The sequence below is a fragment of the Nicotiana tabacum genome, chromosome 3 (assembly GCF_000715075.1).
Source record: "Nicotiana tabacum cultivar K326 chromosome 3, ASM71507v2, whole genome shotgun sequence".
NCBI lineage: Eukaryota > Viridiplantae > Streptophyta > Magnoliopsida > Solanales > Solanaceae > Nicotiana > Nicotiana tabacum.
Window position 1 is genome coordinate 144435666 of NC_134082.1, and position 16472 is coordinate 144452137.

A 16472-nucleotide genomic window follows, 5' to 3' on the forward strand; every position below is an offset into this window, starting at 1 on the left:
ATTGGACCATTAGTAAGTATCGAAGTCGACCTCTCGTCTCTACTTCTTCGAGATTAGACGGGATACTCATTGGGTACATGTTATTTTCGTACTCATACTACACTTGCTGTGCATTTTTGTTGCTCAGGTTCATATGTGGTGATCATAGGCTAAAAACTCGTGTTTTAGTCATTGTAACAACACTTTAATTATTGCATTTTACAAAGGCTTGAGCTTAAATGATAATGAATACTAAATTCATGCTTTATGTCTTGCAGGAAGCTAATCCGACTTAAGAATTTAATTTGGGATGAATTTGATTAATTTCGGGCTTTAAAGTATGAGTAAAAGCTAAATAAATCAAGTCGGAATCGTGTTCGGGGGTCGCAAAGCAAGCCAGGATAGCAAAACAAATGAAAAAACGAAGCAGCGCAAAAAATTGCACTATCGTGTCGCGTGGGGCATCGCGGCAGTGCAAAATTCTGCGCTGCATTGTTTTGCTCTGTTAAAATGTATTCTGCCTCTGTCCAATCTATGTACGCGTTGCACGGGGCATTATACAGGGCGTCGCGGACGTGTAAAAATCGCAGAACTACTCTATTTCGGTCTAAAAAGGGTATAATTGTCAAAACTCATTCTTACACGATTAAAAAGGGTAAAGCAGTCATTATAGAAGTAGCAGACCTGTTTTGAGAGAGAGATAGAGGAGGAGATCCATCTTGGAGGATCAAAATCAAGAGGAGACAACACTTTGGAGCAAGGATTAAAAGGGTTTTTCTAAACTTTCTTCTAGTATCCATTTATTTGATGTTTAAGACTTATATTGTTGATGTTTGTATGAATATGAGTAGCTAAAAACCCAAATAATTTGGGGCTATGGGTGTTAGATGATTATGTTGTTTGAAGTTTATATTGATGATCTTGAATTTATCGTTAAGGGTTATTTATTTGATTCTGCTGTTAATTATTTTACTGCATAGCTAACAGTGAAATACTATTTACGAATCTTGAGTTAAACTTGAAAAAGGAAAATCTTGATTGCATATAGAATCAAATAGAACAAGATCTGAATCCTGGCCATCGGGTGAAAGATTAGCGATTAAGATAGAAATATACTTAATTGTCTTGTTTGGTTGAAAAATAGGAATTGTAAATGCATTTGAGTTAATATTGATGCCATAGAAATATAGGTATTAATTTAACTTGAATAGGTGCATAAGAATTCGGCAGATTCTTATTTAATTCTTATGGATATTATCAACACTATAATCAATAACCCGGATAATTCAATAAATCATTCTTAAGCTAAAAACATAGCATGATCTCTAGCAAGCCCATAACCCTGGAATATCTCTCTTATTAATTGTTAAAAGAAAACTTCATAAGTGGCGTAGTAACTTTGCGTTGTATTATTGTTTGACTACTAGTTAAATTATAAATTGATTATTTATGTATTTTGTGATGAATTAGCTTGAATCTATAATTGTTTGAGTTTGCATCAGTTGATAAGTTGATCATAAGTCCTCGTGGAAACGATACTTTACTTATTACTATATTACTTGAAGACCGCGTACATTTGCGTGAGTGTTTTGATCGCAACAAGTTTTTGGCACCGTTGTCGGGGACTTGGAAATTAACTACTTGACTGAGTTAAACTTTTATCAGCTATTGGTTTAAGCATTAATTTTTAGTTCACTTTGTTTGTGTCACGCAGGCTCTTCTCTTGAATGCGGAGGAGTAGAAGCACAAGCAATCTCTTCCCTCTTGATCCTGAAATTGAAAGAACACTTTATAGAGCAAGGAAGGAGTTGGAAGCTAGATACAAAACATAAAGAGAGTTGGACATCTTAGTTCAACCACAGCCAACAGTGATGGCAGGTAATGGAGGGCGTCCGGTGATAGAAGCTGCAAGGCCAAATCTTGCTAATATGACTCAAGCTATTATGAAGCCTGATATCACTGGTCACTTTGAGCTTAAACAGTACATGGTATAGCTGATTCAGTCCACTGGGCAATATGTAGGTCTATCTCATGAAGACCCGCAGAGGCACATTCAGAATTTTTTGGAAATCACGGATACTTACAACTATCCAAATGTTTCCAAGGACTATGTCAGGCTGACCTTGTTTCCTTTTTCATTGTTGAGGGAAGCTAAAGAATGGTTGCATAAGGAGCCTGCTAATTCAATCCATACTTGGGATGACTTAGAAAAGAAATTCTTAATCAAGGTTTTCCCCACTAAAAAGACAAAGTGTTTGCGGAGCCAGATTCTTGGGTTTCAACAAGGGGATGGTGAGACTCTTCGCCAAGCTTGGGAAAGATACAAGAAACTACTCCGAGACTGTCCGCATCATTGTCAAACTGATGAGGTATTGGGCCATACTTTTGTTGATGGATTAGATGAGACTTCAAAGATGAATCTTGATTCAGCTTGTGGAGGTAGTTGCATGGCGAGACCATATAGTGAAATACAACTTCTGCTAAACAACTTCACTGCTAATGATCATAATTGGCAAGGTGAGGGAGAACCAAGGAGAGCAATGAAATAGAAAGCAGCAGGGGTACTTGAACTTGATGACTTTTCCGCCATGAGAGCAGATATAGCAAAATTGGCAAATCAAATGAATAGAATGACAATGAACTAGACACAACAAATGCAACATGTTCAACAAATGTTGATTTGTTGTGAAATGTATGGTGACAATCACACTAGTGATATATGTCCAACGAATCCTGAATCTATTTATTATGTGGGACAACAAAGCAGAGGTCCGATGAACCAATAGGCAAAATATGGGAACACTTACAATGCAAATTGGAGGAATCATCCTAATTTCTCTTAGGGTGGAAATCAATCAAATCAGAATCAATATAGACCCAAAGAAAATTTTAATCAACCTCAAAGGCCACCCCAGCAGGTAGAAGAAAGTACAAGTGATTTGTTGAAGAAATTGTTGCATGACAATCAACAACTTAGAACTGATTTCAGAAATCTGGAAAGGCAAATGGGACAGCTAGCTGCAAATCAAAACACAAGACCTGCAGGTGCTCTTCCAAGTGATACAGAGAAAAATCCGCAAGTCAGTGCAATTACACTTAGAACTGAAAGGGAATTAGAAGGAATTCCAAAGAAGAGAAAAGACAAGCTTATACCTGAGGGTGAATTGATTCACAAAGCAACACAGGAAGCAAATAAAGATGATACAGTTTCAGCGCCTGTGAATGTTCCAAGGCCACCACCACCTTTTCCACAAAGATTGTAGAAAAAGAATGATGATAGCATGTTCAACAAATTTCTCTCTATGTTGAGTTAGATTCAATTGAATATTCCGTTGGTAGATGTGATTTGTGAAATTCCAAAGTATGCCAAGTACATAAAAGATATTGTGGCTAACAAGAGGAGATTGACTAAATTTGAAACAGTTGCACTTAATGAGGAGTGCACTTCAAGGGTCCAAAATAAGCTTCCTCAAAAGCTTAAGGATCCTGGCAGCTTTACTATCCCTGTGAGAATAGGTATTGTTGATGTAAGCCATGCACTTTGTGATTTGGGAGCGAGCATAAATTTGATGCCATTGCCTTTGTACAAAATATTGGGTCTGTGAGCCCCAAAACCCACCACGGTGATGTTACAACTAGCAGACAGGTCCATATCTTACCCGGTTGATTGAAGATGTACTGCTGAAAATTAAGAAATTTATTTTCCCGGTTGATTTCATTATCTTAGATTTTGAAGCAGATGAAAAGGTTCCTATTATATTGGGAAGACCTCTTTTGGCTACAGGTGATGCTATAATTAAAGTAAGAGAAGGAAAAATGATCATGAGAGTTGACAATGAGGAGGTTGTTTTTAATGTATACAAAGCAATTCAACTTCCTCGCCATTATGAAGAATTGTTTGTGATATCTGTCATGGAGATGGATGAGCAACTTATTGCCCCAAGTGTATATTTGAAGGATTCTTTAGAGAAAGCAATTGTGTTGTTCGAGAGTTTGGAGATTAATGATGGGGTTGAAGAGATGAAGCATATTTTGAATGCATCATGTGAATATATGAAAGGTTTAAATCCCTTTGAATCTTTGAACAGGCCAAATGGTCCTCCTCCGAAGCCATCAATTGAAAAAGCTCCAAAATTGGAACTAAAGCCTTTACCTTCTCACCTTTATTATGCTTATTTGGGTAGTTCTGATACGTTACATGCTATTATTTCTTCTGACTTGTCTGAATTGCAGGAGGAAAAATTGCTGAGAGTACTACGTGAGCATAAAAGAGCAATTGGGTGGACAATGTCTGACATAAGAGGTATTAGTCCAGCTTTTTGCATGCATAAAATTCTCATGGAGGAAGGACACAAGCCGAGCATAGAACAACAATGCCGCCTAAATCCCAACATGAAAGAGGTGGTAAGAAAAGAAGTGATTAAATGGCTTGATGCAGGTATTGTATTTCTAATCTCTGATAGCAAATGGGTAAGTCCAGTCCAATGTGTTCCAAAGAAAGGAGGAATGACTGTAGTGACAAATGAAAACAATGATCTGATTCCCATACGAACTGTTACTGGGTGGAGGATTTGCATAGATTATAGAAGATTGAATAATGACACCCGAAAAGACCATTTTTCTCTCCCCTTTATTGACCAAAGGCTTGATAGATTAGTTGGGCAAGAATACTACTATTTTTTGGATGGCTACTCGGGATATAATCAGATTGTTATAGCCTCAGAGGACCAAAAGAAGACCATATGCATTTAAAAGAATATTTGGTCTTTGTAATGCACGTGCGACTTTTCAAAGGTGTATGATGGCTATTTTTACTGATATGGTTGAAAGATTTGTGGAAGTATTTATGGATGATTTTTCTGTATTTGGATGTTCTTTTGATGAATGTTTAATGAATCTTGACAAGGTACTTTCTAGGTGTAAAGAAACAAATTTGGTACTGAATTGGGAAAAATGTCGTTTTATGGTAAGAGAAGGTATAGTCCTAGGGCACAAAGTGTCCAAGAACGGATTGCAGGTAGATAAAGCAAAGGTGGAAGCAATTGAAAAATTACCTCCACTGACATTAGTTAGAGGCATTTGCAGTTTCTTGGGCCATACAGGTTTTTATCGTCGTTTCATTAAAGATTTTTCAAAAATTTTATCTCCTTTGTGCAGGCTTCTTGAGAAAGATACTTCCTTCAAGTTTGATGATACTTGTCTGAAAGCATTTGATGAGCTAAAAAGAAGATTAGTTACTGCACCAATTATCATTGCTCCAGATTGGAAACTTCCATTTGAGTTGATGTATGATGCAAGTGATATAGCCATTGGAGCAGTTTTGGGGTAGCAGAAGGAGAAAATCTTTTATTCCATTCATTATGCGAGCAGAACTCTTAATCCAACTCAAATGAATTACACTATTGCTGAAAAAGAGTTGCTTGCAGTAGTATGGGCATTTGATAAGTTCAGGTCCTATCTAGTGGGAACCAAAGTCATAGTTTACACAGATCACTCAGCTATCAGGTATTTATTTGCAAAGAATGATGTCAAGCCAAGGTTAATTCGATGGGTTCTTCTTTTGTAGGAATTTGATTTAGAGATTCGAGATCAAAAAGGGACAGAGAATCAGATTGCAGATCACTTATCCAGGTTGGAAAATCGATGCCATGTCACTGAAGGAGAATCAATCAAAGAAACATTTCCTAACGAACATTTGCTAGCCATCACTTCGGATGAAACCCCATGGTATGTTGATTATGTGGATTTTATTGCAAGTGGGGTGACTCTACCAGAATTCATAGCTGATCATAGAAGAAGATTCTTACATGATGTGAGATTCTACATATGGGACGAACCTTTTCTATACAAGCAATGCGCAGATCAATTGGTAAGCAGGTGTGTCCCTGAGGAGGAGTTGAATGCAATATTGCATGACTGTCATGCTTCTCTTTATGGAGGTCATCATGGTGGAGACAGAATGGCACAAAAGGTTTTGCAATCAAGTTTTTACTGGCCAAAATTGTTTAAAGATGCACATGCTTTAGTTAAAAATTGTGACAGGTGTCAAAGAACAGGTACAATCACGAAGAGAAACGAGATGCCTTTGCAAAATATTTTGGCAGTAGAGCTCTTTGATGTCTGGGGAATTGATTTCATAGGACCATTTCCATATTCGAATGGGCACAGATACATTTTGCTTGGAGTCGATTATGTGTCTAAGTGGGTTGAGGCCATTGCTCTTCCTACTAATGATGCAAAGGTAGTGGTAAAATTTGTAAAGAAGCACATTTTCACACGCTTTGGAACTCCAAGGGTGTTGATAAGTGATGGAGGAACACACTTTTGTAACAAATTGTTGAAAAATGTTCTAGAAAAATATGGGGTAAGACACAAGGTTGCTACTGCATACCACTCTCAAACTAGTGGTCAAGTTTAAGTGTCAAACAGAGAAGTAAAACAGATTTTGGAGAAAATAGTGAGTGCAAATAGGAAAGATTGGTCCGGTAAGTTAGAAGATGCATTGTAGGCTTACCGAACTGCATACAAGACTCCAATAGGTACTTCTCCATACATGTTGGTTTATGGAAAGGCATGTCATTTGCCCGTTGAGCTAGAACACAAAGCTTATTGGGCAATCAAAAAGCTAAATATGGATATGGACTTAACCGGTGAAAAAAGACTGCTACAACTCAATGAACTTGATGAGTTTCGTTTGCATGCTTATGAAAATTCCAAGTTATATAAAGAACAGACCAAGATGTGGCATGACAAGCACATCCAACATCGTGAGTTTGAGCCGGGTCAAGAAGTTCTCTTGTTTAATTCAAGGCTAAAGCTTTTTCCTGGAAAGCTTAAGTCTCGTTGGGCAGGCCCTTTCCTTGTGGTAAGTGTGACTCCTCATGGAACAGTTGAATTGCGGGACATAAATTCAAGTGGTACTTTCTTGGTAAATGGGCAGCGAATAAAACACTATTGGGGTGGTGATATTAAACGTCACAAGACCTCGGTAGATTTGGTTGATGGCTGATGAAGTGTTGAGTCGTGCCGCGACATTAAATTAGGTGCTTGTTGGGAGGCAACCCAATGACTAACATCATTAACTTCTAATTGTAGTTTAGAAATATTAGATTTTAGATGTTATAATGTTTGTAGTCAGGTACAAGTATGAATTTGGCATAAAATCAGTATACAATGATGTAGGGGGTAAATTGTGAGCTAAAAATCGAAAAATAGGCTAACTCTATGAAAAATTGGCCTACCGCGTCGCATGGGGCATCATGCCACACACCGCACCAGGCAAAATTGCATAGAGGAGGCAGAATACAAAATTTTTGGAGCAACTGGGATTTTTGGCCTACCGCGCGGCGGGTGTGCCGCAGGGGGCACCGCGGTAGGCCATTTGTTTTTTAAAAAAATTAAAAAATAATACATATATATATAAGAGATAGATTTTCTTTAGTAACATCCCCGAGCTTATGGTGCTTAAAGAGAATGAGATTTGTTGTTATTATGTAAAACCTCAAAAAGGTTGGAGATGGTTTAACATAAGAGTGATGCTGAAATTATGAAATGAAATGGTGTATGTATGGAAGTGCTTAAAGAGGTGTAGCTACTACATTCTATATTTATCATACTCTTCCTCAGCCTGCATTACAACCAATTAAAGTCCTATTTGATCCTTGATTGAATAAGCTCAATTAGTAGAGTATTACACTAGGGGCAAGCATATGGTATGTCATCTGTTGCACATGAATTTCAATTCTGAGAGTGAGTTAGTTCTTCCTATTTTGAGTTCCTAAATATTCTTGAATATTAATTTTGAGAGGAACTAGTCTATATTAGTTGTGGGAGGGCACATGATTTGTATAAGCAAGGAAACGTTTTGACCTTTGTGTTAGAGTAAGTAAGCAAGTTATGAAAATGTGTGGCACTTGCGAGTCATGTCTTAAGGTTGAAATATTATGAATTGGTATTTGAGTGTCGGCATGTGTTGTTAGAAAAATAATTTGATAAAAAGGTCGCCCTTATGTGAAATATATGTTAATTGCTCGAGGACGAGCAATGGTTTAAGTGTGGAGTATTGATCATAGGCTAAAAACTCGTGTTTTAGTCGTTGTAACAACACTTTAATTATTGTATTTTACAAAGATTTGAGCTTAAATGATAATGAATTGTACTAAATTCATATTTTATGTCTTGCAGGAAGCTAATCCGACTTAAGAATTTAATTTGGGATGAATTTGATTAATTTGGGGCTTTGAAGTCTGAGTAAAAGCTAAATAAATCAAGTCGGGATCGTGTTCGGGGGTCGCAAAGCAAGCCGGGATAGCAAAACAAATGAAAAAATGAAGCAACGCAAAAAATTGCACTGCCGCACCGCGTGGGGCACCGCGACAGTGCAAAATTCTGCGCTACATTGTTTTGCTCCATTAAAATGTATTCTTCCTCTGTCCAATCTATGTACGCGTTGCACGGGGCGTCGTGAACGTGAAAATCACAGAACTACTCTATTTCGGTCTAAAAAGGGTATAATTGTCAAAACTCATTCCTACACGATTAAAAAGAGTAAAGCAGCCATTATTGAAGTAGCAGATCTGTTTTGAGAGAGAGATAGAGGAGGAGATCCATCTTGGAGGATCAAAATCAAGAGACAACACTTTGGAGCAAGGATTAAAAGAGTTTTTCTAAACTTTCGTCTAGTATCTATTTATTTGATAATTAAGACTTATATTGTTGATGTTTGTATGAATATGAGTAGCTAAAAACCCAAATATTCTGGGGTTATGGGTATTAGATGATTATGTTGTTTGAAGCTTAGATTGATGATCTTGAATTTATCGTTAAGGGTTGTTTATTTGATTCTGTTGTTAATTATTTTACTGTGTAGCTAACAGTGAAATACTATTTACGAATCTTGAGTTAAACTTGAAAAAGGAAATTCTTGATTGCATATAGAATCAAATAGAGCAAGATCTGGATCCTGGGCATCGGGTGAAAGATTCGCGATTAAGATAGAACTATACTTAATTGCCTTGTTTGGTTGAGAAATAGGATTTGTAAATGCATTTGAGTTAATATTAATACCATAGAAATATAGGTATTAATTTAACTTGAATAGGCGCATAAGAAATCGACAGATTCTTATGGGTATTATTAACCCTATAATCAATAACCCAGATAATTCAATAAATCATTCTTAAGCTAAAAGCGTAGCATGATCTCTAGCAAGCCCATAACCCAGGAATATCTCTCTTATTAATTGTTAAAAGAAAACTTCATAAGTGGTGTAGTAACTTTGCGTTGTTTTATTGTTTGACTATTTGTAAATTGGTTATTTATGTATTTTGTGATGAATAAGCTTGAATCGATAATTGTTTGAGTTTGCATCAGTTGATAAGTTGATCATAAGTCCTCGTGGGAACGATACTTTCTTATTACTATATTACTTGAAGATCGCGTACAGTTGCGTGAGTGTTTTGGTCACAACAAGTGGCTAGTGGCATAGCGGCATGGTTGATACAGAGACTTAGGTGAGCTGCATTTATCGATATGACCCGCAGCCAGCAGAGTCCTCTTCAGAGTATTTTACTGTGTTTTTCATTTCTGTCCACTTTGTATTCCGGACAGTTACTGTATTTTATTCCATTCCCTAGTAAATGCTCATGCACTTGCGACACCGGGTTCTGGGATGATTATGGGGTATCTTGTATTAGCTTCTTAATATTCATATTTGATTTGAAACGATTATCTTTTACTGGTAAAATTGAAGGAAAATTACAGTTTTCAAAATTATTAAAACAAGAATCTAATCAAGTATTTTAGTTGGCTTGCCTGACAGCGGTGTCCGGCGCCATCACGACCCTTAGTGGAATTTGGGTCGTGACAAGTTGTGTGTGATCAATTATTTCTAACAGTGTTGGGCCATCTCCAACGCTGTCTTCATTTGTCATAATGCAGTCAGTTTATGGAGAAATTTGACTCCAATACTGCTGCATTTTTTGCTGTAAAATGGGGAATAAATAGTGTCACTCCAGAGTTGGACTGACACTATTCATCTCTTCCATTAAAATTCTCTATTACTTTATTATTTAACTCTTTCAATTGATCTCTTTATATATACCTAATTATGTTTATGTAATACCTTTATAATATTAATTTTACATCTTAACTTTGGTGTATAATTTTGATAAATTAATTTTCGTGCATTTATTATTTTTATGTAAAATTGTAAGTCAATTTTATTATAAGTTATAATTGTACAAAAAATATATAATCATCTCAAAAAAATGAATGGTGCAAATATAAAATATTAAATATTGTTAAAATTGAAAAGTGCGAATATAAAATATTAGAAGTTGCTAAAATTGAAAATTAAAAATTAAAAATACATTAAATTAAAATACATAAAAATTGAAACTATGGTATATAGCATAATAGCTTAGTAAGGACCTATGTCATTTCCAGATTTACCAAAACCATTACAGTATTGAGTGAATGGGGTCGAGGATTATTGTGGTTGTGATTGTGAAACTTATATGTGATGAATATGTAAAAAAAAAAAAGATAGAATTTCTTTAATAGAAATAAGAAAATAAAAGTTAAATAAAAGATAATAATATAATACTAAAGAGAGAGAAGAATATAAAATGGAATATATTTTTTTGGTAAAAAAAATATAGTAATTGTTGGAGCAATTTTACTCCATTTTCTCCTCCAAAATGGAGTAAACGCCAAAATGGAGTAAAGTTACTCCAACCTTTACTCTATTTTTTACTCAAAAAAGAATATTCCGTTTCATATTCTTTTCTATTTTTAATATTATATTATTATCTTTTATTTAATAAAGAAAATTATAAGTCTAAGTCAAAAGCAGAAATTTACATATAACTTATATACAACTTGTATATAATTTTTAATGCAGAATCAGGTGAAAAATCTATAATTTTACATACAACTTACATATAAATCTGTATTCAATTATGTTAGTTGTATATATTTTGTATGTTGTTTGTACACTCGGCATATAAAATATATACAATTTATTTATATTTTCTTTGAGTTTCAATCTGAAATTCCAACAAACTCAACCAGAATCTTCACCAAATTCACTCATAATTGAGATATAATTTCTAAGGAATATTGCAATCATCATTTGCAAAAACTCAACCAAACAAATAATAATTTTACAAAATTTGATTTTTGAATTTAAAGTTTCAAATTTTTTTAATGTCTATCAATAGAGATTTTTATTAGTTGTCATTTTTCTACTGTTTCAAAATAACTAACCCAACAATTTCTTCTCTATTACATCGGTGGCCAGAGTCCTCTCAATCCGTTAAGAGGTCTATTTCTTTCGCAGGTCTGTTCATTCATTCTTTCCCTTCAAACTTTTTTATTTTTTATTTTTTGTTATTGCTATGTTTTTTAAGAGAAATTAGATGCTGAATGAAATTTGACTGGTGCAGAGTTGATGGAGAAAGAATTGTATGGGTAAATAGTTTATACTGTAGTATAGATAAGTAAATGTGATGATCCAGTCATCAAAATGAAATAGCGAGATCAAGTTAGCGGATAAACATAATACGACTGGCTATCTTTTTTTATTGGTTGTAAATACGAATACTTTATTAAAAACGATGTAACATTACATAGGACTCTCTCAGCCATCCCATTGGGATCGAAACTGAGAGAGTTTACAAAAGTACTAGAGTTTTGCACAGCATTAATGTTCCCCATATGTAAGGCCCCGTGAATTTCCTACTCAGAACCCCGAATCCTGTGGTGCCAAGTGAGGATCATGCGTTAGAGATGCGTAAAATTCTCCGCGGCGAGCTTGCGAACCGCTATTCGGACCTTTTTGGACTGATCTATGATATAAAAAGTCAAGAAATAATATTTTCCAGAAAATGCGCTTCTGCGGTCGCATATCAGGTATGCGGACCGCATAATTGCCGCAAAGTGAGTCAGTGTGTTGGTCAAATTTGAGGTCAACTATGCGGTCAAGTATGTGATCGCATAACCGATATACGGACCACTTAGTCGTCGCACATTTCCCTTGGGATTTTGTGAGGGGCAGTTCTGCGGTGCATTATGCGACCGCAGAACGGGTATGTGGACCGCATTTCTGCCGCATACCCAGGCAGTGTGTTCGGATTTTGGGAGCACTTTTGCGGTCCATTCTGCAGGCCGCATTTCCACTTTGCGATCACATCTGACTCAGGGCTCCAATTTTCTAAATTTTAAACCCGACCCCTTATCGATATAACGGTATTATAGCTCATTTTGAGGATATTTCCTGATGCTTTTAGAGAGAGAGAAAGGGTCTTAGCGAGGGAAGTGTTTCCCATCAAATTACTCCATGAAACCTTGCTAAATCTTTGACGATAATCAAGTGAGGGCACCTAAATCTTCATCCCAAGAGGCAAGACTTCATTACCTCAACTCTTATTCCTATGCTTAGCAATAAGGGATCACTAGTGAAGTAATTCATGGGTATAAGAATGAATTTCTTGCATGCATATCACACCATAAAATATTGGGAGGTAGTGAACTGAAAAAGACAGCAATTGGGGTATAAAATGATAGAAATTTCTCTCAAAAGGGCCTAAGATCACAATGCACCTTTAGTGTTTGATAGTATGCTCAAAACAAGCTAGAATCTCAATCTCGTCTCTAATTCTCGATTTAATTTGTAATTCTTACACAATAGATCGAAGTGCTAAAAGTTCCGGAATTTTGTAAGGAATAAGGAAAGCTTTATTGAGGTATGTATGGCTAAAAACCCGTCTTTTAGAAATTGAGCATCATCGGTGTTTGTGTGGGCATGGCAAGATTAAAGTTGAATTGTTGCATTGCTTACTATGTGTGTGAAAAATGTGTCCCAACATAATCAACGTGCTATCTTGACAGCTTGAAAGGGGCAAAGGTATGAATTATGTGTTGGAAATGTTTAGACCTTAAATTGAGATTGCAGCTGAATATATTGTGCTATCTACGTGAAATCTTATCTATGTTTACAATTTAAATTGCTCTTGTGTGCACCTACTGTCCTAACTGGCAAAGCTAATATTGAAAATTGGGAACGATGTAAAATGCGGCCTAGTGCCAAGAATGATTTGATAAGTCGTGGCCCCAAGTGCCTATGAAATGATATATGAGAAATGAATTGATTTATGAGAAGGGAAGAATGCCTTGATGAGGTGACTTAGCCGATCGGGTCGAGATCGGACTCCGCTCAAGATAGCGGTGGTATTAGAAAGGTATTGTGAATGAATTCCGGGAAAGAAGGAAAATGAAATTGTGATTGAAGCATATGTCTCAAATGAGGCAACCTAGCCGATCGGGTCGAGATCGGACTCCGCTCAAGATAGCGGTGGTATTGTGAACAAATAATGAATAGTGTGAAATTCCCCTAACTAAAAGCTATGGGAAAATGATGTGAAAGTTGTATGATTCTTTTATTTGATAATGTGGTGATCGTTTAAAGTTTTTTTATACTTGTGATTTCTTATTCTTGTATGAAAGTTCTTTCTAATTTGATGGTGTTTAGTTATACATACTAGTGCTATTCAATGGCACTAACGTCCCTTTTGCCGGAGGCGCTATATTTTTTAAATGAATGTAGGTGGCTCCATAGCAGATAGTGTCGATCGTGTGTAGCGGAGCATCCTCTTCTCAAACTCTTGGTGAGCCCCTTCCTCCTTCAAGGGGTTTTGTGACATGCCTTTTGTTATAGATGTCTTTTTTGAGGTATAGTCGGGGCCTTGTCGTCGGCGTTGTTATCGCTGTCTTGGGTATCCTTAGAGGCTCCGTAGACATATGTGTGGGTTATGTACGGGCGTTGGATAGGTCTACTAACTATGATGTAATTCAAATTCTCGTTTTGCTAAAGTGTAATTGTATGTAATCTTGGGAACTTAATTACGGATTAATGTTGTGATATAAAATGAACTAACTTTGTAGAATGCACTATCTTTCCTCGTCTAAGCAAATGAATGAAAGCATGGTTTCCTTATTCGTATCGAGTTGGGTAGGAAGTGTTTGATAAGGCTTGCTCAGTTGGGTTTACTCGATTGAGCGTCGGTCGCGCCTGCCGAGGTTGGGGCGTGACACCATACTAGCCAATCTATTACAAACTTCTTCCGATATTGACCTAAAGTACTGTCTTCCAACAACATCATTCTTCAAAGCTGCCTCCACCGGCTGGGTAGGTGCATGATGAATGACTGTTTTATTTATGGACTTTAGCTTCTTACTGTCCTTTGCCAAAAGATGAGCTACTGAATTTGCTTCTCGGAAGTTATGTCTGAGCAATTGTGTTCCCAGTTGTGCCATTAACCACCTGCATGAGGAGATAAGATGATCATAAATTTTGTGATCTTTGTCAAAAAGAGATATTACCTCGGTGGAATCCGTTTCTATTTCCATAGGATGAAGCTTGAATTGGACCGCAACTCTAAGACCTGTTTCTAGTGCAAGGAGTTCAGTATGAGTGTTGCTTATGGCTTTAGTTGGTTTTTGGTATCCCACTATCCATTTGCCATGGTTGTTACGTATGACTCCTCCCAAACCACTATGTTGGTGTTATTGGTGTAAGCACTGAATACGACTGGCTATCAAGTTTTGCATTTCAAGTTCTTTTTAATGTTTGAAGTCAACTCTCAAAATGCAGTCTACTGTTGGCACTAAGAAAATGTAATACATCAAAAATTGAGTGTTATCTCACATGTAGAACTATTATAATGTATCTCATATGTGGAAACCTTCTTGATTCGGATTTAGCTCTAATACTTCGTATAGTTTTAAGAACAAATTCAGAAAAGCTGAGGTGGCTCCATAGCTAGTTGATTATGAACCAAATAGAAAAATATATCATTCACAATATTATCTAATAAATTATCGTTGCGTAAGAATGATGGAAAGAAGAACAAGGAAGAAATACTTTTTTCCGAATGTAGATAAGTGGCTTCTTACCCTTTAATATTGACTTAGGAGTCATAGAATTTTCTCATTCGCTCATTGGTTTGATCATTTCACTAATTGTGCAATGGAAGTATGTAAAGGATCTGCTATTAGATATATCTGCTTCTCCTAGTTTAAGGAGAATCATTTCAATGATATTTAGAGCTATTTTCCGGGTAAAACTTAACCTGACATCAGATTTAGACAATGCTGCAAAACTCTTTGTAAATGCTGAAAATCATAGGCATAACCTGTTAAATTTGGACTCCATTCAGGTATTTGAATTATAGTCCTACTGCACAGTTTATGGCAGTATTCATACACAGTCCATATATAATATAATATAATATAATATAGAGAGAAAGAGACATGACATTGATGTATAATCAGTCGCTTGAAGATTGTATATTTCTAACATAACTACAAAACTGTGTATATACAATTTACAGTATATGGAATAACAACTTCCAGATTAGCAGGAGAAAACATTGAGTAGCGAGCTTCTAGATCTAATCAGGCATCTAAATGTTGCTTCCAATCCATCTTCGAAGCTGACAAGATAAGTCTCAAAGCTTTCGAGCCTGGTTTCTAAGCTCATGTTTTCTTCTAAGACAAGTGATGCTATTCTTTCTTTGTTTACCAATCTTGAAAGCAGTGACCATTTAGATGGCTTAGGCTTCAAAAGTGGTACACACAAGAAGGACAAGAGCATTTGGAAAGTTGAAATGCATTCTGCATTAGCTTCTTTTAGTGCTCTAATCACAGCTATTGTATCTTGATCTGCATCTAGCAAAGCAGATACTGTAGTGTCTTGATCCATTTGTTTCAAGGTCAATACTAATCTTTTGGCACCCCTCTTGATCTTCTTGCTGAAAGCGGTAAATCTGGTAACGTTGCCATCTGTGGTTGAATCTCCTTTTCTCCTCCTGAGGGAGGATTGGAGATCTCTTACATTTTCTTTGCATTGTGATACAAGTTCCCTTGCAGTGCCACACAGATCAAGAAGCCTCATTGATTTATCCATTAGATCTTCAACACATTTTGCATGTAGACTCTGGGAGAGGGCATGACGGGTTTGAGGCAAGTTGAGAAGATCATCTATGCACTTGTACAATTTCTCCAAACCTTTTAGACCATTGGTCACTGTTGTTGGTGCAACAGATACTTCCAATGATTTGAGCTTGTTTAGCTCCTCTTCAACTCTCTGGATGGTAGGGTGTGATCTCCCAGGCAAACTGATTGATCGAACGTGATTGGATTTTGAAGAAAGTGAAGCCATTTCTTATGGTTTTCTTTCAGATTAGGGAATTTCGCAAAGTTTTGATGGAATTTAATTTTGAGACTTGGTATTTATAGGAAAACAACCATGGGAGGAGACAAGATGAGCAATGGCCTAATTAAATCAGCATGTGATTGCACAGCTGGATCTTTTTGGAACTTGTAAACCTGCTACACATTTGGCCAACAAAAGGTTGTACTGATTACTTTCATTAATCCTCGTAGTTATAAGATGAACACGAGGCATATAATTATCATGTAAGTGTTTGCAT

General features: G+C 36.3%; 1 protein-coding gene across 1 annotated transcript; it reads right to left on the reverse strand.

Moving 5' to 3' along the window:
* Positions 1 to 15394: 15394 nt before the first annotated feature.
* Positions 15395 to 16201, reverse strand: LOC107797751 (uncharacterized). The gene has a single exon (XM_016620676.1). The coding sequence runs from the start codon at positions 16199 to 16201 to the stop codon at positions 15395 to 15397; it is 807 nt and encodes a 268-aa protein (XP_016476162.1).
* Positions 16202 to 16472: the final 271 nt, after the last annotated feature.

Coding starts and splice junctions, on each gene's coding strand:
- LOC107797751 (XM_016620676.1), bottom strand. CDS start 16,201: ATGGCTTCACTTTCTTCAAAATCCAATCACGTTCGATCAATCAGTTTG.